The 22,956-nt window shown below is 33.8% G+C and overlaps 1 protein-coding gene and 1 long non-coding RNA gene across 2 annotated transcripts in view; one reads left to right on the forward strand and one right to left on the reverse strand.

Annotated features, from left to right (window-relative positions):
* The window catches only part of LOC111050816 (Down syndrome cell adhesion molecule-like protein Dscam2), a gene marked incomplete in the record, with an annotated part of 322,193 nt that overhangs the window by 94,309 nt on the left and 204,928 nt on the right, over positions 1–22,956 (reverse strand). The window contains 4 exon segments of the mRNA XM_039442229.1: positions 6,251–6,544; positions 10,556–10,717; positions 20,059–20,169; positions 22,617–22,768. Coding sequence (XP_039298163.1) covers positions 6,251–6,544; positions 10,556–10,717; positions 20,059–20,169; positions 22,617–22,768 — 719 coding nt within the window.
* Positions 20,367–21,669, forward strand: LOC120354749. The gene is made up of 2 exons (XR_005573106.1): positions 20,367–20,414; positions 21,512–21,669. It is a non-coding gene; the product is annotated as an uncharacterized LOC120354749 (long non-coding RNA).

Raw genomic sequence — 22,956 nt, forward strand, 5'->3', positions numbered from 1 at the left:
GAAGTAGAAAAATACTTGAGTGCATAGTGCCAGGGACTCACTATAGTTAACACTATAAGTAGAGGGTGTAGTTGATTAACATTGCACTTGAGGTGTTGGAAATTTTAGAATGGAACTCAATTCCTTGCATCTCAATTGAGTCGTGAGAAGTGATAATAATTATTATTCATTCCGAGTTGAGTAAACAAAATGGGCCATATATGAATAAAGTTCAGCTTTTACTTCTAAGATATGGAGCATATGATTCATTTTCTATGTACAAACGTGAGCAAAACCTTTTGCTCATGCTCATCAAAAAATAGTTTGAGCATTTGCTCGAAAGTAAAAGATTTTGCTCCAAATTGTATGAATTTTATGCTCATCAAAAAATAGTTTGAGCATTTGCTCAAAAGTAAAAGCTTATGCTCAAAATTGTATGAAAAAACTAGAGCATTTGCACAACTTTTAAAGCAAATGCTTCAAAAAAGGTGAGTCTAGTCTGGAACAGCTTTTCACCTTTTGCTCATAGTAAAATGGTTCAACTAATTCGGGTGAGTAAGAGGAAACTATACCAGATACGATCACAACCAATAGTTTAGAACTATAAAACTCTTCTAGATTCAACCATGATATATATAACCATTATCTCTACAAAAGAATAATTACAAAAGATATCTATCCCATATAAAGATAGCCATTACAGAATAGGAAATAGGCATTTAAGAAGATGAGAGTGTAGACAATTATGAGAAGACTATTGAGATTTTAATATTAAAGAATATTAGAGATTAAATTTTTCACGCTATTATCTCAAAATTTAGAACTCAACCTAAAACTCAATTCATAGATAGATAATAGAGCAGACGACCAAACACAAGCGGTGTCTATACTTGCATATTTAGCGCTTACGTGAGTAGCACATTATAACCTTTCACTATGAAACAAAGTGAGGCGAATCAGCTGATGAAAAATCTTTGAAATACGTGAGCATTTGCTTCAAAGTTCAGGAGCATAAGGTAAGAGTATAAGGTAAAGGTAAAGCTTATTCATATAAAAATGAGCAAATGCTTATGCTTCTACCTAATGCTCATGAGCAAAACCTTATGCTCCATGCTTAACAGAGCATATGCTCTGTTTTTATTCATATGGCCCAATGTGCTTTGAGTGCAAAGTTTTGAAAAATATAGGTTTTTATATTTAGCTCGTAACAATACTTAACACAAATTAGAAAAATATATTTGGGAGAGGATAGAGTGCTTTTCAATACAAAGGTCTGTCGACAAGATCCTTATTGAGGTGAGAATTCTGTTTTCCAGCTGGGAATGAATTCGAATCGGCTCTTGACAGCATTCTCAAACCTCAAAATTCTCTACCTGCATCCTCTGTAAGTTTTTTTCTGTGGTGGATAATTGAGTGTTATTCATTGTAGACTGAATCTGTTCTAGTTGAGACTGATTGTTGTCTAATTCAAACCATGACATCGCTATATCCGTTCAGAAATTATTCTAATTAGAGTGTGAATAATATTGAAATCGATAGACGTTTTCGCGTCAACTTATGATTTGCTATAGAGGGTGAAAATGGAGTTCTGGTTCCAATTGAATGAATGATATTGCTCTGTTGCATATCCATACTTTTTCACTATAAAATTATAGTGAAATTATAGATCGTCACTACCAATCTAAGTGCATGTTCACTCCATAAGTTTTTTTTTTTAAATTCAAGAATAATATTGATCACATCATAACTCCGGCTAGAATTAGTAGAATTACTGTCAAGTTTATATGACTGTTAGCGACTGTTTAGACCCACAGAGTCATGAAGAGATGCATACAGACTTATGCGCCACGAACATGCGCGATTCCCTAGAGGCTCATACATTTCATATAACCAATTCTTTTCTTTATAATATGTGATGTGGAAAGAATTTAGGGACCAGTTGTCTCAAAAAATCAAATTTGAGATATCATTTTTCCTCAATAAAGAAGACTATAAAGAACAATTAAAAATCAGATTGATATCTTGAAAAATGACTGAGCTATGCCTATTCAAACATAAAAACAGGACAATGTTATTGGACAACTCCATAGCGACAACTGTTCCCAACATTACATGTGTTCATATAATCGACGAAAAAGTCGACTTTTCAATCGATTCTGATCAACAAAGGAAATGTTACTGCATGATAATCGATTAAAAACTCGAAATAATAGTCTCTATTATTGTCTGCCTTTTCTACAACATTACATTGTGTACGAAAAAGTCGACTTTTCAATCGATTCTGATCAACAAAGGAAATGTTACTGCATGATAATCGATTAAAAACTCGAAATAATAGTCTCTATTATTGTCTGCCCTGAATATTTTACTCTTCCGACAACTGGTCCCCTTTTCGCTTTCCACATCAGATTATTATAGATAGTTTCAACCCTTCAACAGCTGCTTTCAAGTGTGAACAGTTGAAATTAGTTCTGTTTTAGTTGAATAAATTGTAGTTGATAATGATTGTGTTTCAATGATTAGTAGCATTAAACAGAAAAATAAATTTGACAAAAATGATAGTTCTACTGGTAAAAAGTGACGACGATATCGACGTTGCAGCGAGCCAAGAGTGCCAAGTGCCAGAGTTGAACTACAAGTGCGTGTGTGCGCCGTTGCCGTTGTTATAGCAGTGAGCTACTTTTTGCTACTTTACCGCTAACCACCAGTTGGGCGGTGAGTCGCGACGACTTGGCAGCGTTGGTGGCCACACACGTGTAGTTTCCCGTGTGCTGACGACTGACCTGAGCAATGGCCAGCGTGCTCGAATACGTGTCTTCGTTTATTTGAATGGCCAACTGGGCCGGAATCAATTTGTCATCTTTCAGCCATTTCAGCTGCAAAGGGCTGTCGCCCGCCTGTATTACGCACTGCACCTGGGTGCGAACACCCTCCACCAGTTCACCAAATGTGAACGGACCTATTCTCGGAGGTACTGAAACAGAAAATTCGCAATTCAACACAAAACACTGAAAACACTCGCAGCACCGCCTGTCACTTTATCGCCATCATACACAGCTTCACTCGCATGTTCCACTGTCGGTCCCGGCTGAAGTATGACAGTCGCAAGACTCATTGACGGTTTATTTAAGGCTGTGCAAAGGCTTAAAATGAACTTTCTACTCGTGATATTTTTCAAAGTTTTTCGATCCTTATATCATCAAGCTATCAAAATGAGAACGTTTTCTCAGGAAAACATTTTTTTTCTGATCTTTACTTTTCGAGATATGAGCGCATGAAGTTTAAATTTGGGACAGAACATTTCAAATTCGGTGAGAGATAAATCCATGAGATTCATAGGATAGATCCTTCATGGTATTGTTGATCTATTAAAACAAAAATTTTCAGAAAATATGAATTTTTAAGATAGTTATTCAATTTACTAAAAGTAACCAAAAATAACTTTTAGTTGAGTTATTTTTAGTAAATTGAATAACTTTTTCAAAAATTGATATTTTCAGAAAACTTTTGTTTCAATACATCAACAATACCATGAAGAATCCATCCTCTGAATCTCATGGATTTATATCTTACCGAATTTGAATAATGTTCTGTCCCAAAAATTCAAACTTTAGGCGCTCATATATCAAAAAGTAATGATCAGAAAAAAATGTTTTTCCGAGAAAACTTTTTCATTTTGATAGCTTGAAGATATAAAAATCGAAAAACTTTGAAAAATATTACGAGTAGAAAGTTTATTTTTAGCCTTTGCACAGCCTTAAGAGTATCTAGCTACTCCTTGTACGCTGAAGATGTGGCTCAGTGCCACGAAACGCGTCCCACAAACAACAAAATCATGAGTACTGTTGTAAAAGTGTAAGATAACAACACAATTTATAATAATTAAATTATTCATTCAGGCGAGGTGGAACCCTCCCGCAAGGGAACAAAAGCCAAACGAATTTAATCTTTACAGCTTCACTCGATCTCACAGTCTAGAAGGACTCACACTCTAGGTATCATCTCATTCGCGAGTGTCCAAAGTAGATGGTCATCATCTGTTTGGATTTCAATGGATTTCAATGTACATTGTTCATAAAGAATCTGATGAAAGCATTTTTATTGAATCAATTCTCCACAAGTGACAATTATTATCTGCTATGTAGGAGTCACAGGGCTTCGCCATTTGGTAATGTTGAAAATGATCTTATGATCAGTTCCTAATGACATAGACCAATACGACACAACGTTAATCTTTAGGTAACTTCCACGATCACTGTAGTTTCAATAAATTTGAATCTCCCTGGTAAGTTGAGAATAGATTATGGTTTTCATAATGTTTTTAAAAATTGAGTGGGGCATTTGGAAGAGGCCAAGGTCTTCAATGAGCTAGCTGAAGCGTCAGAGAAAATCTTGGATGAATTATATTTTTTTACTGGTTTCAGAGACTATGAAGCCTACATGTTCCATTTCATTTCATTTCATTATTCATAGACAATAGATACAATGCAGGTAAAAACAACAGGCATTCCATGCGCTGTAGCACCAGAGAAAAGCTAGGAGAAACGATTCGAATGGCATTTTTCAGACTATTTGAGGTTCAAGATACTATGAGGCCTGATTATTCAATGAGCTTGAGTGTCAGAGAGCTCCAAGTGGGAAGATTTTATTCTGTTTACTGGCAATCTGATGCTCGAGAGACTATGAGGCTCAGGTCAGCTGTAGCACCAGAGAAAACTAGGGGAAGAGATTTGAATGAATTTGATTCTGTTACTAGTTTAGCAATGTGGAGTCTCGAGAGTATTTGAATAAATCAAATTTTGTTACTAGAGACTATAATAGTGGAGTTTTGAGAAGGTTTAAATCAATTTAATTTCATTACTGCTTCGAGAGACGTGTGAATCAGAGTGAAATTTTGAAAAGAATTTAATGAACTTAATTCTATTACTGGTTCGAGAGACTATCAGAGTGGAATTTTGAAAAGATTCGAATGAATTTAATTCTATTACTGGTTCGAGAGACTATCCGAGTGAAGTTTTAAATGAATTAGCTTCCGTTACTGACTCAAGATACTATCAGAGTGAAATTTTGAAAAGATTGTAATGAATTTAATTGTATTACTGATTCGAGAGACTGTCAGACTGAAATTTTGAATATATTTGAGATAAATTAATTCTGTCACTGGTTTGAGAGACTATCCGACTGAAGTTTTGAATGAATTAGCTTCCGTTATTGATTCAAGAGACTATCATAGTAAAATTTTTACTGAATTCAATTCTATTACTAGTTCGAGAGACTATCAGAGTGAAATTTTGAAAACATTTGAAAAAAAAATTAATTCTTTTTCTGGGTTGAGAGACTATCCGAGTCAAGTTTTGAATGAATTAGCTTCCGTTACTGACTCAAGAGACTATCACAGTGGAATTTTTAAAAAAATTGAATGTATTAGATTCTGTTACTGTTTCGAGAAACTATCAGAGTGAAATTTTGAAAATATTTGAAAAATGTAATTCTGTTACTGGTTCGAGAGACTATCCGAGTCAAGTTTTGAATGAATCGGGAGCTAATTCATTCACTGACTCAAGAGACTATCATAGTGAAAGTTAGCAAGGATTCTAATGAATTCAATTCTCTTACTAGTTGGAGAGACTATAAGAGTGAAATTTTGAAAACATTTGTAAAAATTTATTCTGTTACTGGTTCGAGAGACTATCAGAGAATCAGAGTGGAGTTTTGAGAAAGTTTCAATTAATCTGATTTCGTTACTGCTTCGAGAGACTATCAAAGTGAAATTTTGAAAAGATTGAAAAAAATTAATTATCTTACTGGTTCAAGAGTATTCGATTGAAGTTTTGAATGAATTAGCCTCCGTTACTGATTCAAGAGACTATCAGAGTGAAATTTTGAAAAGATTCCAATGAATTTAATTCTATTACTGGTTCTAGAGGCTATCAGAGTAAAATTTTGAAAACATTTGTAAAAAATAATACTGTTACTGGTTCGAGAGACTATCCGAGAGATATTTGAATAAATTAGCTTCCGTTACTGATTCAAGAGACTATCCTAGTGATTTTTGAAAGAATTAGCTTCCGTTACTGATTCAAGAGACCATTAGAGTGAAATTTTGAAAAGATTCTAATGAATTTGATTCTATTACTGGTTCGAAAGACTATCCGAATGAAGTTTTGAATGAATCAGCTTCCGTTACTGATTCAAGAAACTTTCAGAGTGAAGTGTGCTGTTTCGGCGACAAGTGATCAGTTTGGCGGTGCTGCGGAGGTCGTTATCATACCGTTGACAAGAAGCGTAGTCGAGTGGGTGACATTGGCCGCAAGGTTGGAGGCGGTGCAAGTGTAGGTGCCGGCGTGCTCCTTAGACAAAGACTGGATGATCATTGAAGATGTAAACTTGTCTTGCTGGCGCACCATTACACCATTTTGATTTTTTCCTGGACCCAGTGCAACGTTGTTCTTGGTCCAGCCAATGGTCAGCGGTAGATCACCCTTGGTTATAAAACACTGGATGCCAGCCCGGTCTCCCAGGTGCAGATCCGTCTCGAACGAGAATGGGGCAATTTTTGGAGGTACTAAAACAATCATAACATGTGAACCGATACGATCGAGATCATGTTGCTCAGCTACTGAGCTTTAGCCAATCGGTGTTTTTCTTTCCTACTTTTCAATTAATCCATATCAAAAACAAGAAAATATTCATATAAAAAACTAAAAATCTTCCAATTCTAAATTTGATTATTCTTTTGTTTTGAACTATAATGACCAGACCACATCAAGCGTTTTTAGAGTCGGCAGGGCAGGAAGCTCTCCGATTGGCTCATTGGGTTGTCGCCTTAAAACGGTCTCTGGTCTCTGGTTATTATTAATATTGCAACCCGGCCATAGTATACGTCAGGACTCTCCAACCTACGGCCCGCGGGCCACATCCGGTTTGTCCGGCCCGCCGAGAGTTATTGCAACAGTTTTTTTTAAATATATATCTATACACATTTTTGACAACAACTGTAAGTTCAGTGCTCTTCTCTTACTAGCCACTCCATTTCTTAATGAGTGTGAAATTAGCTGTAAACAAGCAGCGATCAATCATTGCGAGATATTAGCAAATTGTCTGCACGGACTGTACATGTCCCTGTGTACGTCCGCGCGAACTGTCTGTGTCTAAATGGGCGGACATTTCAAGTGGAAATCAAATGCAATCTTCTCACTAAAAATAAGTATTCTCTTTTAGCTTGTTAACTTTTTGTGAATTTGTGTATTGTCAAGTTGTCTTATTACTATTTAAAAAACTTATTATTTTGTTCAACTTGCTAAATTCATGCATTGTCAAGTTCTCTTATGACCTTTTTACACTCAATAAATTGGACTTTGTATTAAAATAAATAATAAATAAATAAATAAATTTTATTACCAATCATATCAAACAAAATAATAATATACAATACTGCAAAATCTTGTACTAATAAACTTATACAAATCAATGAAAAAAGGTCCATCCCTCTTTAAGCATAAGCTTGTGCTGAGGGATGAGTCGTAAGAGCAATTACCTTATTACATAGAAATAATAAATGAACAAAATAATAGAAATCATCATCTTCAAAGTGTGAAAGATAAATAAATAAATACAATTTTCAAACTATAATTAACTAGATTACGTAATTTATTGATGCAGTTACTAAATAATAAAGTTTTAATCATACAAAATAAGAATAAAAAATAAGAAATCCAAATTGATAAGAAAACAAAAATTATATAAACACAAACATCATTCAGTTACAAAACAGAATAAAATTATTCCTCTAGGAGTCCTTATTTATACTTTGCAAATTTATATATACATTAATTCAAATAATGAAACACAAGAGAAGAATAAAATACAGACAAACGGGAAATATAATGGAAAAATATGTACACAAATATGCTCCAATGAGAATAATATTCAAAATAGTACCCAGTACATCATAGAACTCATAATAACTTGCATTAATTACTTTGAAAGCAAAAGAAAAAAAATTAACCAAAAGCAAACATGATAAGATGAAAATGATAGTAAATATAAAACAAACAGCTAATAGGAAATGAATCGAAATACTGACAGGGAATGAATCAATCTTGTCTCAGATTGATAAAAGTTTTCAAACAATTTTTAAACTTATTGAAAATGAAATGAATTGGTATGTTTCTTTCTGTGTTTTAATTAAACCTACTTAAAACTCCTCATATTATTTTAATGGGAATATAATAATTTTACACCCCACAAGTCAAATTCCACGTACATCCTTGTTATTGGCCCTCTAAGCCTCCCGAGAGTTAACAATGTGGCCCTTAGATGAAAAAGGTTGGAGACCCCTGGTATACGTCTTCAATGTAATAAGAATCAGACTATATAGTCAGTTGTTATCAATAGTAACTTATAATACTTACACATACTTGACGTTTGTAATAGCTATAACCAGAGACCAATAAGGCTAGTTTCACACACTCGGTTCGTTTCGTTTTCGGTTCGTTTTTGGCAAATTCCGATAAGTGTGAAACGGTAATTTGGTTTGAATTCGGTACCGAATAGAAACCGCATAGAACCGAACGCCCATTTGACTCCAATAAATTCCATCCGGTTCAAATTCGTTTCTAGCGAAATTCGTTTCACACACATTCGGTTCGGTTCGGTTCGTTCCGTTTTCGGCAAATTCCGATAAGTGTGAAACGGTGATTCGGTTTGAATTCGGTTCCGCATAGCACCTAACGCCCCCTCGACACGAATAGGTTTTATCATATTCGAATTCGTTGCTAGGAAACCGGAAATAAGAACAAAGTCTTTTACACACGCTCGCTTTTTTTGTTTTTATTTTAACCTGATATCATGATTAATCTGTTTAAAAATCTTCCATGTCAAAATCATATGGTCAATTCATTTCTGTTAGTTCTCTGGAGCATTTTTTTATCAATAAATATTTTGCTAAAAAAATATGAAGATAAATTAAAAATCAGCAAGAATTTTATTTTTTTATTTTTCCATGAAAATTACATGATTTAGTTAATGGAGAGAAGAGATGAACGTTATGTACCATGTGTCATAATTGAAACAAATTTTCAATAAAAAAAATAACTCTGAACGTCCAAAATTAATATAATCAAAAATAAACTATTCAAATAGTTCACAATTTTTAATTAAATTGAAAATTTTGTTGTTCAAGAAATCACATCTTACTATTTGAACACCAGCTTTTATATTTTATTACCAGCATGAATTGTAACAATCCAAACACAGCTGTGTTTGAGAAGAAAATACCTAAGTATAACCGTACGAATTAAAACCTGATATGTATGAAAGCCTCATTCGTTTTCGGCAACGAACCGAACCGAATGAAAACGAATGCGTGTGAAGCTAGCCTAAGTACGATAGAGTCCAATAATACGCCTGAAAACGCTTAATGTGGTCTGGCTCTATATCTTTGAAAATATGTCACATAATTTCTGTTTGCAGCGTGTCATTAAATGAAATTATAGTAATTAAATAATAATTATATAATAATAGTAATTAATATAAATATAATAATAATTAATATAATAATTAAATTCTAATCCATATCTCAAATAACTTAAGTGTTTCTTCTTTTGTTTTAGACTATATTCTTCGAAAATGTGGCACATGGTTTTCGTTTGCAGTTTCTGATTCAATCTATATGAAAAACAAAAAAAATGAACTCATATCTTTCAATCCAACGTTTGTTTCTTCTTTTGTTTTAGACTATAAATCTTGCAAATTTTACACATAGTTTTTGTGAATTCCACATAATTTGAATTCAACATTATCTTCGAAATCTATAAAGTATGAACTATAACTTTGTATCATATCTGAGATTTTGAAAGAGTTATAAGTACAGTTATTAGTTGAAGAAACAAAATTGTTGAAAGTTGAATTCGGTTGAGAATGAATTAATGTTTATATTCTCAACTAAGTAGGATCATCGAATTAGTGGAGCTGTTCAAATTTAATTCATTAAATATACTAGTATCAGGGCTACCCCGATAGAACAGAATAACTAGAAATCATATTGATAATGCCGGTTGCACGTACGTCGGTTGAATTTTTATCGTGATTAATTCCACGAGAAAGCCTTCTCTAATTGGTTCTCGTGAAATTAATCATGGTTAAAATTCAACCGGCTTTTGTGCAACCGGGCCATAGTATACGTAATCAATGTAATAAGAATTAGACTATAGTGTAGTCTAACAGTTCTAACTTGTTCAGTTATAGATATTAATTTATAATACTTACACATACTTGAAGAATGTATTACCTATAACCAGAGATCTATAATGCAGTGGTAACGAGTGGTGTAATGTTGCCGGTATCATCCTTTATCTATGCTGTAACTTATTAAGAATATTTAAACACCCATGAATAACCCATGAATTCAATTCAATTAAATCCAATTAAAGTTTCAATTCGATTCAATTGAATTCAATTCGAGGGTCAATTAAATTCCATGCATATCAAACGCACACAATACACAGTAATTAATTTTCAATCGCATTCCATATCATACTAATGGCTTTTTTGTGAAATATTGGAGTCGACTCACCCATGACGTTGAGGGAGAGAGATTGAGAAGCTGAACGACCTTGTTTGTTGGCTGCAATGCATCGATAGTTGCCTTTATCGGAGTCTCTTTGCACGTTCATCAGTAGCAGAGTTCCATTCGAGAAAACACGTTGTCTACGATTCATTGGTACCTTTCTTCCATCTGTAATTCAAAATATCAGTCAACTAAACAAAAGTATTGATAAGTATTTATTTATTGGATAAATTAAACAATACAATAGTCGGAAGAGAAAAAACAGGCTATTGCCCAAAACTTCTTCAATTTCCTAATTTTGTCTTGACCTACCGGCAGTCGCGCTGTTGTAAGAAGTACAACAGTGTCAATTTTTTGCTGCACAAAACTATTAGAGGGGGTTGTGTCAGTGAATGAGTCACCTATGCATTCCAAAACTTTCTCCCCATCACTCCACTGAGTTGCAGTATCAACCGAGCAATGGTTCAGTCTTTAGGTTCCATTTAGTCGCGACAGTGCATGAGATAGGAAAAGACTATAGGCTATACGGGGACTGTAAACGAACCAATAACTCAGAATTGATGGCTTTGCTTGGTGTACCTTGTTGGGCTATGAAATGGTAATCATCCAAATGTCCTTTGGCGTTAAATAATCCAAGAAGATGGAAAAAGTAATTATACAATTAATTAATATGTTTTGACAGTAAACAGAGTACATAACACTTGGAAAATTGGATGTTGTAAAAAGTACAACACGCGACTGCTCGTGTGATCGTGTAGGGCGCGACTACCAGAAGGTTAAATTGTCCAAATATTTTGTAGGCTATGTCCATTTAAATTTATACACTAAATCATCAATCTGAATTTACAAATCAGAATATAACAAACCATTTTGAATTTAGATAGATTAATAATAAAACTTCAGTAAAAAACAAAAAACAAACTTCAAATTCACAAAATAATTATATAAAAACACATAAATTCTGAGCTCGAAAATATCACGTTCACCAAGACAACAGCTGTTGTTAGATTATGAGGAATAATACCGTGAAATAATAAGGACCTATAGGTTATCTACATTCGCCGAATTCTCTAATACATTGCGATAGTTTTATTCTATGACTATTTATAGTTTCTAGGCAAGTTCCAACTCATTGTAAAATTGGAGAATGAGTGGAATTGTACGGGTTGCCTATACAGTTCCTGTCGGGAACAATTTCTCAGGAAACTGAGTTTATTTCCATTATTTTCCATTTCCATAATTAATAACGATTTCGGTTACAAAAAGTCAAAATATCATTGAGATAAAAGTGAGGATAAGTTTGCACCTATAATGAAAGGTGAAAAAAGAATTTTTTTTTATCTTCCATCTATCTATTTATATAAAAGCGAAATGGCGCTCACTCACTGACTGACTCACTCACTCACTCGCAGAACTAAAAATCTACCGGACCAAAAACGTTCAATCATCCTTGTCGAGATTATTTTAAAAGGCTGTGCATACTCACTGTACCTTGTATTTTTATTTTTAAACTGTATTATATGTGGTTAAGAATATGGGCAGTTTAACGACCAATGCACAGGTACATTCACACTTCACCAGAAACAGGAGCAACTTCATCGTTCAGCCTAACAGGCTAACTACTCTTTTTGAGAAGAAAACTAGCTACATAGGGACAAAATTTCTAAACAAGTTGCCTAGTAATATATATTTTAAGAGCATGACTTTCAAAAAAGATCTTTATAAGTTCCTTGTTGAAAGAAGTTTTTATAATCTGAATGAATTTTTATGTGACAATTATTATGGTTTTGCGCATGCGCAGGATAAGTAAGCAGGCTCTAATATAGCTCTTCATTTAAACATTAAATTTAAAGTTTTAATGGTGAAATTTCAAGTTTTACTTACGATATTGTGAATCACAAAGTGGTAGTTGCTGTATAGTGAAATTAATTTCCTGTGCACTGTGAGTTTTTTATTGGTGATCGGTGGTTTTATTTCTGACTATCTACTTAACCTAAGTTTCAACCAGCTAAACTGAGTAGACAGTGGTTTGTCATTGCACGTTTTCTCTTTTTCAACATAAATATAAATTCGGGAACTTATCGAGTGACAGATGTATACAGCTATATAAGAACTGAACTATTGTTTTCACTTTTGGCCTGCTTCAAGTTAGTGATAAGATAAGGTAGTATAGTTCGTTTCTAAATTCGAGTGTTCTTTTACCGTCAGTGAGTGCAATCAGCTGGGCGAACTTTTAACATTTAGGCGGGTAATCTAGTATCCTAGCAACCAGTAGATTTGTTTATGCGTAGTTCTGATCGAGCCACCGTAGCGGGAGGTTTTGAAATTGAACAATCAACTCCGCATTCAGTTACTCTTTTTCGGTAACTAATTGACAGTGTGACAGTTATTTGTCAGGTAGAAACATTTCTCACATAGGCGATTTAAACAGAATAGAGCGTATCGCTGATGCCGACATGGACTGTTTCTGTAATTTTTTAATGAACTCTTATCCAGGAAGTCATATAGTTTTGCCTAGTGTAACTAGTATGATCATTAACGATAGAAATTCTGATTTATCATTTCTGAATAAAATAGTAAGAGATTATCAGTATCAGATACTCTGGTAAAGAATTTAAGAACTTTGTTATTTCCCTTACTTTCATCTCTCCGTCTTTTGAAGGTCACCTGATTGTTGATATGAACATGTGTTGATCTTGTCCAATACGTATATGGACTATAACTTTTCATTATGGATTTAGTGAATTATATATCATATTAAATGAGTGACATGAGCTCGACAATAAAATCGTGTAAAACAACCAAAGGCCACCCGGCGATCCTGTATAAGGGTTTCAAATTTCGAAAAGCTTCATCAACAAGTAAGGGTTATGTATGGAGATGTCTGACGAAAAACTGTACCGTATCACTCGTAACGAACTCTGGCTTGTCTATTGTGCGTGATGTTTCGGGGGCGCACCCACATGACACAACGGAGAGCATAGAAAACCAAGTTCTAATCTCTACTCCTGTGAAAGAAGCACATGACGACACCAATGATGCGTTCTTGGGAGAACTACAACAGGAGAACGAGCAGTTGAGGGAGCGGATTGAGGTACTTGAGAAGCAGTGGAGCGCCGCCATAGATCGTTCGATGGAGTTAGACATCCGTCTAATGAATATGTCATGCAGCGAGCCAAGGGGGCAGGACAAGAGAGCGGAGAGCAGCTCACTAGACGGTACTCTCATGGATCGGCTTGGACGTTTTCTCAGAACAGAGCTTATCGCTGATGCCGACATGGACTGTTTCTGTAATTTTTTAATGAACTCTTATCCAGGAAGTCATATAGTTTTGCCTAGTGTAACTAGTATGATCATTAACGATAGAAATTCTGATTTATCATTTCTGAATGAAATAGTAAAAATAATAGTATTATTGCATTTGTGATGAGTGATAGTAGGCCTAAACAGGACGGATGCACCGATGACGGTTGGTCAGGCTCTCATTGGAGTGAGTAGTGTATGATAAGATCTTCAATAGGTTTTTCAGTTTTGATTCTCTCGATAAATATAATTATAGATCTGCTGAAGATTTGGTAGGGAGGATTGGGACTTATTTCAATTCAGGAAAACTAGTTACTATGCCTTGTCCACGTCAAAATAATAGCTTTGATTGTGGTGTATATGCATTGTATTTTATTGAAGAGGTGTTTCAGTTTCGATCAAATAACACAGTTACAAGTTTAACCGAGGGTCTCTCTTTGAATTATAAATTTAATTCTGCTAATTTATTATAGATGGAGAATGTTGAATAATGCATGTGAGGTACTGAAACCAGTCTCTTTCAAACAAGGGACGGTTGTCAATCAATCCAATAATAGAATAGTAAAAAAAGGAGTACTCAAATCCTCATGTACTAAGCGGAAAAAAATTGCAAATAATGAGAGTTGTACTAGTGATAAGGTGACGGAAATTCTAGTAATAAGAATGACGGTAGTGTAATCAGAGTTTATGGGAGTAGCCACAGCCGAGATCTAGTGCATCATTTTGATGAGTCCAAACTGTGTAAACGAGTCAGCGGGTTTGTCATGCCAGGAGCAAAGTTTGAACCTATTTCCTCCAACATAAAGAGTGAATCTCATAGTTTCTCTAAGGATGATCACATAGTTATTATTGGGGGTGGCAATAATGTGTATTGCAATCAGGCAGCGAAATTTCTGAGAGGATTGATTACTCTTCTTCAGCTATTGACTTTTACAAATGTATTAGTTTCCACTTTACCGATCAGACATGACCTTCCTGATTGGTCTTGTGTTAACGAGGAAATTAGGAAAACGAATAGAATAATCAATAAAATATGTAGAAAGTTTAAAAACGTCAAGGTTATAGAGCTATCTGATTTGAGTAGAGATAAGTTTACTAGGCATGGGTTGCATCTGAATGGAAAAGGAAAAGCTGCACTAGCACACAAAATAGAAGAAATGTTGGAGTGTAACGATGCTGCTGGTAATAGAATAATTGAATTAGGGTATTTTAATAGCTCGGAAAACTAGTAAATGGTCCTGCATCTGAGATAGATAAACAAAAAATACAAGAGTTTAGTGACACGCAGGACCTCGGAACAGTAAATTATCACACCAATAAAGTATCTAAAAATAATAATATGAATATTAAATCAAAAAATGTGAACTTATTTTACTGGAATGCTCAGGGATTAACTAATAAAATGGATTATTTAGAATTAGTCGTACATGAGCAGAACGCTACTGTGGTAGCTGTTGTTGAGCACTGGGTGAAAAATGATAATCTGACAAATATTTCAATTCCTCACTATAAAACAGCGTCCGTTTATGGTAGAACCGATAAGATACATGGAGGAGCAGGATTATTTGTTGAGGATAATTTGGATTTTGTCGAATTGGAATCAGTGAAGGAAATGTCCGAGGAAATGATATTTGAAGTAGTTGGAATTAAATTACCCAAAATCAAGAGCATAATTATATGTGTATATAGGCCTTGTAGTGATAATGTAGTATATTATAATAAATTCTTGTCTTACTTGTATGAGCTTCTCAGTACGGTTTCGAGTCCTAGCTATAGTTTAATTTTATGTGGTGACTTTAATATAAATTTCAACTCTGACTGTAAAAATGCAAATGACTTAATCAATTTATTGAATTGTTTCAACTTGAAAATAACGATAAGTGAAGTGACTAGGCCAGGACGTTTAACTCCTGGGACATGCATAGACAACATAGCTACAGATATAGATGAGAGTAAAAGGTCATCAAAAATAATACATACTATGTTATCAGATCACTATGCATTGCTGATGGAAATGAACATCTTGAATAATGAAGGGAATGAAAATATGAATAAAAGCCCAAAAAATAGATCCTACTCGAGAGTGATTAATGATAGTAATACTGCTTTATTTTGTGGAATCATGGATAGGATTAACTGGATTAAGGTTTATTCACGACTCAGCATAGATGATAAATTTGATGTGTTGTTTGAATCGATTATGAATGCTATAAATACAGCTTTTCCACTTACTAGAATTACAATTAAGAAGACAGCATTTGATAAATGCTGGTATACAGCGGAATTGCATAAACTCAAAGAGCAGTGTGAACTACTTTACAGTTTGACTGGTATTTATGCTCATAGTTTAAATTATTATAAATACTTGAGGAAAGAATATAAAGATACAGTAAGAAAATACAAAAAAGCTATGAAAAATGCAAAAACTGTATACTATAATAATATTATTAATAAGTCTCTAAATAAAAATAAGGAACTATAGAGAGTTGTGAATAAAATTTCTAATAAGCTGAAGTCTTCCAGAGTGAGCATAGTTCTGAAGTCTTCAATGATTTTTTTATAGATAATATAAATAGGATAAGCAAAAACATACATGTAAGTGATAAGGATAGCAGATATTACCTTAATAAGTGTCAATCTAATTCTAAGAGACTTTTCAAATTTAATCATGTAACGGTGGAAACTATGTATTCAAATATATGTTCCTTAAGCAATAGTAAATGTTACGACATTTATAATATTAATTGTTTGATATTGAAGATAGCTTCTCCTTATATATGTGAGGTACTCACTCATTTGTTCAATGAGTGTATTCATAAAGGCGTGCATCCAAGTAAGCTGAAGAATGTTAAGGTATTACCTATTTTCAAGAAAGGAAGCAAAAAGGATTTAAATAACTATAGACCAATACATATTGTACCTATTTTTTCCAGTTATTCGAGTCTCTGATGCATAATCAACTCTCTGAGTTTTTTGAAAGAAACAATTTGTTGACTGAAACTCAGTTTGGCTTGAGACCAGGTAGGGAGGGGAACTAGTCATGCAGTTTCTTCTCTTATCAGCTCTGTTGTGTCTGATTTGAATCAGGGGTCGAGTGTTGGATTCAGGTCATACGATATGACAAAGGCATTCGATACTGTAGAGCACAAACTTCTGTGCAATAAACTTAAACATTATGGTTTAGATACAACCTCAGTTAAAACTATCTTATCATACTTGAGCAATAGAACGCAATTCGTGTATACAAATGGTAGTCTTTCTAAAGGTCGACACATAAGTTATGGAGTACCTCAAGGGTCTTCATTGGGACCTATACTCTTCAATATATACATTAATGATCTTCCTGACTCTATTGCAAGTGAATCAAATTCTGGCTTTTTGTTTGCTGATGATTTTGGCTTAGGCTAAATGTTAAAGTTAAGACAAATTCTGAAGTTGAAAATGCTCTATCCAATTTCACAACTGATTTAAAAGATTGGTGCTCGGCGAATAACCTTTCATTGAATGAGGACAAAATTAGTGATATCTATTTCACGTTTAGAAAAAATGATGATCCCAGTAGCTGCCCTGTGGCAATCAAGTTTCTTGGTATCTGGATTGACAGACACCTGACATGGAATCATCATATTAACTATGTAATAAGGAACGTCTTAAAAGGTCTTTATCTTATTATAAGGTTGAGAACATGTGTAGGAGTTGAAATATTGCTCAAGGTTTATTATGCTCATGTACAGAGCCTCTTTTGTTACGGTGTTATGATTTGGGGGAATAATCCTGAGACAATTAAAATTCTCAGGTTGCAAAAAAAGATAATGAGGCTCCTATGCAATGCAGAATACCGAGAAAGCTGTAAACCTTTGTTTAAAAAAATGAGAGTGATGACATTCCCAGCTCTCTATATTTATTTCACAGTTGTATATGTACACTTCAACATTGAAAAATTTGATGTGAATAGACACCACCATAATTATGCAACAAGAAATGAAAATAGCTTAAGAGTTCCTAGGTATCAGCACAGTGCATCTCAAAAACTAAATCCCTATATGGCGGTAAAACTTTATAATGATTTGCCTGCCACTATAAGATCTTTATGTAAAAGTGCTTTTAAGTTGAAAGTAAAGGAAGCTTTAATAGGAGAAACCCCATATAAAATAGCCGACTATTTTTCTATAAATTGGAAAATGTATATATAATCGATATGATAAATGATATATAAGTAGTTGATAAGTGATTGGGAAATATAATTGATACCTAATTTAGGGTGTAATGGATGTATTGAACTTTGTAAAATTGACTTTGTGTGCTTGTTGTTGCAGGCTCATGTTTGCCTTGTATTTACTAGAGTTACCAAACATGACGTTGTCTATAATGTGTAAACATTCTGTGACAATAAAGATATTTATTTATTTATTATTATTTATTTATGTGTGATATCATTATAGGCTATACCTATATTTTTATTATGTTGAATATTGAAGAGATTTTTTTTGTACATGACAATGCTCAATTGTATAGTTGTCATTCATAATGACTGTACTGTATTGAACAAATAAAAAATATTATTATTATCAAAGTTGATAGGTATGTTCAGTTTGCCCTTTAGAGGCGCACTAAGAACGGATTTGGAAAAAAATCCAAAGATACGCCCAAAATCTGCGTTTTCCAGGGTTTTTTGCGCTTTGTCAGCTTTATCGATAACAAATTAACAGAAAATGTTCAAATTCACTGCAGAAGCTCAGCTTGGGTGTAATAATGTTGTGTTGGAAGGAATTTGCAATAACGCCAAATATACACCCAAAATTAGCGTTTTTGCGTTTTCTCAGTTATTTCAAGTAATAGATTAGAGATAGAATAAACTTGGCACAGAGGTTTAGCTAGGGTCTAAAAATTCTGTGATGAGGTGACTTTAATATTTCATCAAAGATATGCCCAAAATCAGCGTTTTCCTCAGCTTTTCTGCGTTTTCTGAGTACTTTGACTTTCTGATGGAATGAAGCATGCTCAAATGAAAAATGCAGGCGAGCGAAGCGAGCCCGCTGATATCATTTTTGGACGATCCTGTCGGGGGTCCAGGGGGCGGATCCCCTGGCTAGACGGATATGGCGATCGAAGCGAGCCTGATGGCTAGTAATTTATATAATATTTAAAGATATAAACGATAATTATCTATTTGTAAGGAATTGAGGATGTCGATTCAAGAGATGAGAATATTATATAACTGTTATAATATTATGAAGATTATATAGGTTATATATAGTTGACTCATTCCAGCTATTGTGATAACTCCTTCGATGAACAGACTATAGTTGCAAAAAATCAGGCTTTTTATTTCCTATCATAAATCCAATTCGAAGTCAAATCCTGGTACGTAAATACTTGTTCATTAAATTTAAATATTTCAAGCTACAAGTTTCAACTGCTCTGAAGTGGACTGTATGAAACGAATCAAATCTTTGTGCTGAATAATATATATCCATTCAGAAAAAACCACATACATAGAACACAGAGAAAATCAGAAAAGGTACTCACCAAATCCCAAATCCAACATGTCGTGAATCGAATTGCTTGCCTACTTCTATTTGAGGTTGAAGGTGGACAGTTGGATAGGATAGATGAGAGGAAAAGATAGGTGAAATTATGCAAACCGATTTATCCGAAATGCGATTGTTAAAGTCGGTTCCTTGCTGTTTTCCGGTTCTGAGATGAAGTTTACTGTCAGAATATATAACACTATGACTTGACTATTGATAAAAACGAAACTAAAAATTGAGTTCTGGCATTCAGTTTTCACTTATTAATACGAAACGTGAGTAAGTTTTCACGTAAAACGAAAATGCAACTTATTTACACGAATATAAAATATATAGGCCGAATTTCCTATAATATTAAACGACACGAATATTTAGGCAGATTCAGGACGAATTTCCTGAATCTTAAAGCCTCGACAGGGAGTGCTAGCAATACGAGAGCTGAATTCACACTGACTGGCAAACTATCCAGTGCCTGGAACGATAAATTGATGAGTAATAGATATAAAATTATAGAAACTCTCCTGCCATCTGGCAGTCAATGAGCGAATGAATACAATTTCAAATGACCTCAACAATTCCTGAGATCGCATTGTGGTAGAAACGAAAAGCTTCAATCTTAAGAAGATTTCCCACTGAAGAATTTTATTTTGATGCTTAGAAACCATTATTGCTTACCTTTCTCCCAGTTGATTGACTCGATCGGATATCCAGCTACAGGGCAGGCCAAGTATAACGGTTCACCTGCTACGGCTGAGACATTAGGCATTGGTCTCATGGATGGATCGCCTGGTAACAATTATCATAAAGCATTACAATCAAACTAAGTCAATAACCAAAAGAAATACAGGGTTTAATCGTGAGAATGGTTCACCCGTCAAAAAAAACTTTGACTTTGTATGAATCAGGAGCTTCCTTGATCAAAGTGTGAGTGTATCAACTCAATGTGGGCGAAGGATAATAAAATTATACTATTAATTATTGAATCGGCCTGAGGAGAAAGGGAACATGTCAAAATTTTTAATTTTTTTATGGTTGAAATCTTAGACCAGTTATAGAATAGACACGGCCCATTGTATATTCATACTGAAAGTCGATGAAGCCAACATCTACTGCCAAATCCACCCATCTTGACGTCACAACAGTGACGTCACGTATCATATAGAAATTATAGAAAACTTTTTTAAGTTGTTGTGTAAGTGTTTGTGGTGTTTAACTTACATTGTTGTTAAACATAGCTTGTTTTCCATAGCAGATTGTTATTTATTTATGTAATTTATTATTATTTATGAAAATGGTAATCTCCTGCGCAGCATATAATTGCACTGAAATATTTAGGAAAAAAAGTGGAATATTTTTTCATGCGTAAGTTAAAACTTATACACATAAATATTGTAAGTTGTAATATTATTTTTTTTGTATTCTACAGTATAATAAATGGGGTTATATATTTTTATAACATACTTACCAATATGTTCTTAAAAAATTTGAGTGAATTTTCTGAATAAAATTCAGTTATATGGAAGAAAAAATGTTTTATTTTGCTTCGACCTTGGAAAATTCTCATTCCATTGAGAAAGGTCTCAAGTCCACTGCCTAAAATGTTCCATTACTCGATAATCAGAATTGAAAAAAAAACAAATAATTGATGGAAAAGTAGTGTCTTTGCCTGTAGATTAACACCCTGTTGACTCAATAAAAGTAAATGTAACTGTTGACTTGGAAAACAGTTTTTTGTGTTTTTCTCAAAATGATGGTAAATGGACTGAGGACCTTTCTCAATGGACCGATTCAACTGTAATATTATCCTTGGTTATGATGTAAGTGAACTCATTGCAGCATGACAATAAATTAGTTTTGTAGGCTACCTTACCTTATTATTTTCAAAACACATTATAACTTTGAAGCCGATATCACATAACACATTATAACTTAACCGATATCGTTTTTGCCCGTAGCTAGAAATAACCTAAAAACACCATGAATCTGAAATAGACACAATCTGAAAGTTTTCCATACGATGCGTGACGTCAGACGTCACTGTTGTGACGTCAAGATGGGTGGATTTGGCAGTAGATGTTGGCTTCAGAGGCTAGACTTCCCAGCGTGTCTATTCTTTAACTGGTCTAAGGTTGAAATGAGTTGTTTACTGTGGGATACATCGATTTGAGTTGAAAGGGAACATGTCAGCATTCTCTTTATACGAGAAACAGATATCGTATTTTTGCTGTACTGGAGTGAAAGGGAACTAGTCATGACACACATGTTTCCTTTCAACGCCGAACATTCGAAATTCAACTGTTTGTCAGTTGTGATTTTTATGCTATTGTTAGGTTACCTTTGATTCACGCGTTGCTTTGAGATTAGATTGCTTTCGGTTGAGGTGTTTATTGTAAAAGTTGAGGAGTGATAATTTATAATATCATCATGAGTAAAAGGAAGTTAACAAAAAACTCAATTTTAAGGGGTGAATCTTATATAAGTGCTTATACTGGATTAAAATTGTTGTCTTAAAAGAGTTTGCACCCTAATGACAAAAAACAATCTTGAAATTATCAATACTTTTATCTGTATTCAGTTTTTTCTCTCCCCTGAAAAATACTGATTTTTGACATGTTCCCTTTCTCTTCAGACCGATAAAATTGGAAAAATATTATAAATAAATAATGAATAAATTAATGTCCTTTAAAAAATACAAACAAGCAATTAAACATAAAAAGTACAAAATATCTAAAATACAATACAATAGGTCTATAAAAAAATATGGAATCTAATTCTGCCTCTAAGAAGTCTTCAGGTCTCTAATCGATTATGAGCCCATCGGATTATCTACGAAAAAGAAATGCACTAATGTTTATTATAACTATATCAGGTCTTAAAAAATACAAACAAGCAATTGAACATAAAAAGTACAAAATATTTAAAATACAATACAATAGGTCTATAAAAAAATATGGAATCTAATTCTGCCTCTAAGAAGTCTTCAGGTCTCTAATCGATTATGAGCCCATCGGATTATCTACGAAAAAGAAATGCACTAATGTTTATTATAACTATAACTGGTCTTATTTGAACAAATCAAGTACAGTAATTCAATATTGACGAAAATTACATGAATATTGAGTGACAAATATCATTATTAGTTGAGTGGTAGAGAGGACTTCATTTCATTTCATTTCATTTCATTTCATTTCATTTAATTATTGATGGTTCAATGGTAAATAGAGATTACTCACCATAAACTCGCATCTCAGCCGAGTGATACACCTGTCCGATTCTATTGACAGCGTTGCATTGATAAATCCCTCCGTCCTCAACTTTAACGTTGGTTATGTTCACGTGACCTACGACTTCTCCATGGACGGTCACGTACTGGCCAATCATGAACCTTTAAAAAAGAGGTTCATTATCATAAGCAGCTCAGAAAATTGATCCACATAATTATATTAAAAAAGCATTAAAACATTCAAGGCTATCTGTGAACATTTAAGTTTTCAGTAGCCTATAGATGAATTAGTATTCATGATAAATAATAAATAACTGTATTCATATGTAAAATGAATACATATGAATAAT

The sequence above is a fragment of the Nilaparvata lugens genome, chromosome X, assembly GCF_014356525.2.
Source record: "Nilaparvata lugens isolate BPH chromosome X, ASM1435652v1, whole genome shotgun sequence".
Classification (NCBI taxonomy): domain Eukaryota; kingdom Metazoa; phylum Arthropoda; class Insecta; order Hemiptera; family Delphacidae; genus Nilaparvata; species Nilaparvata lugens.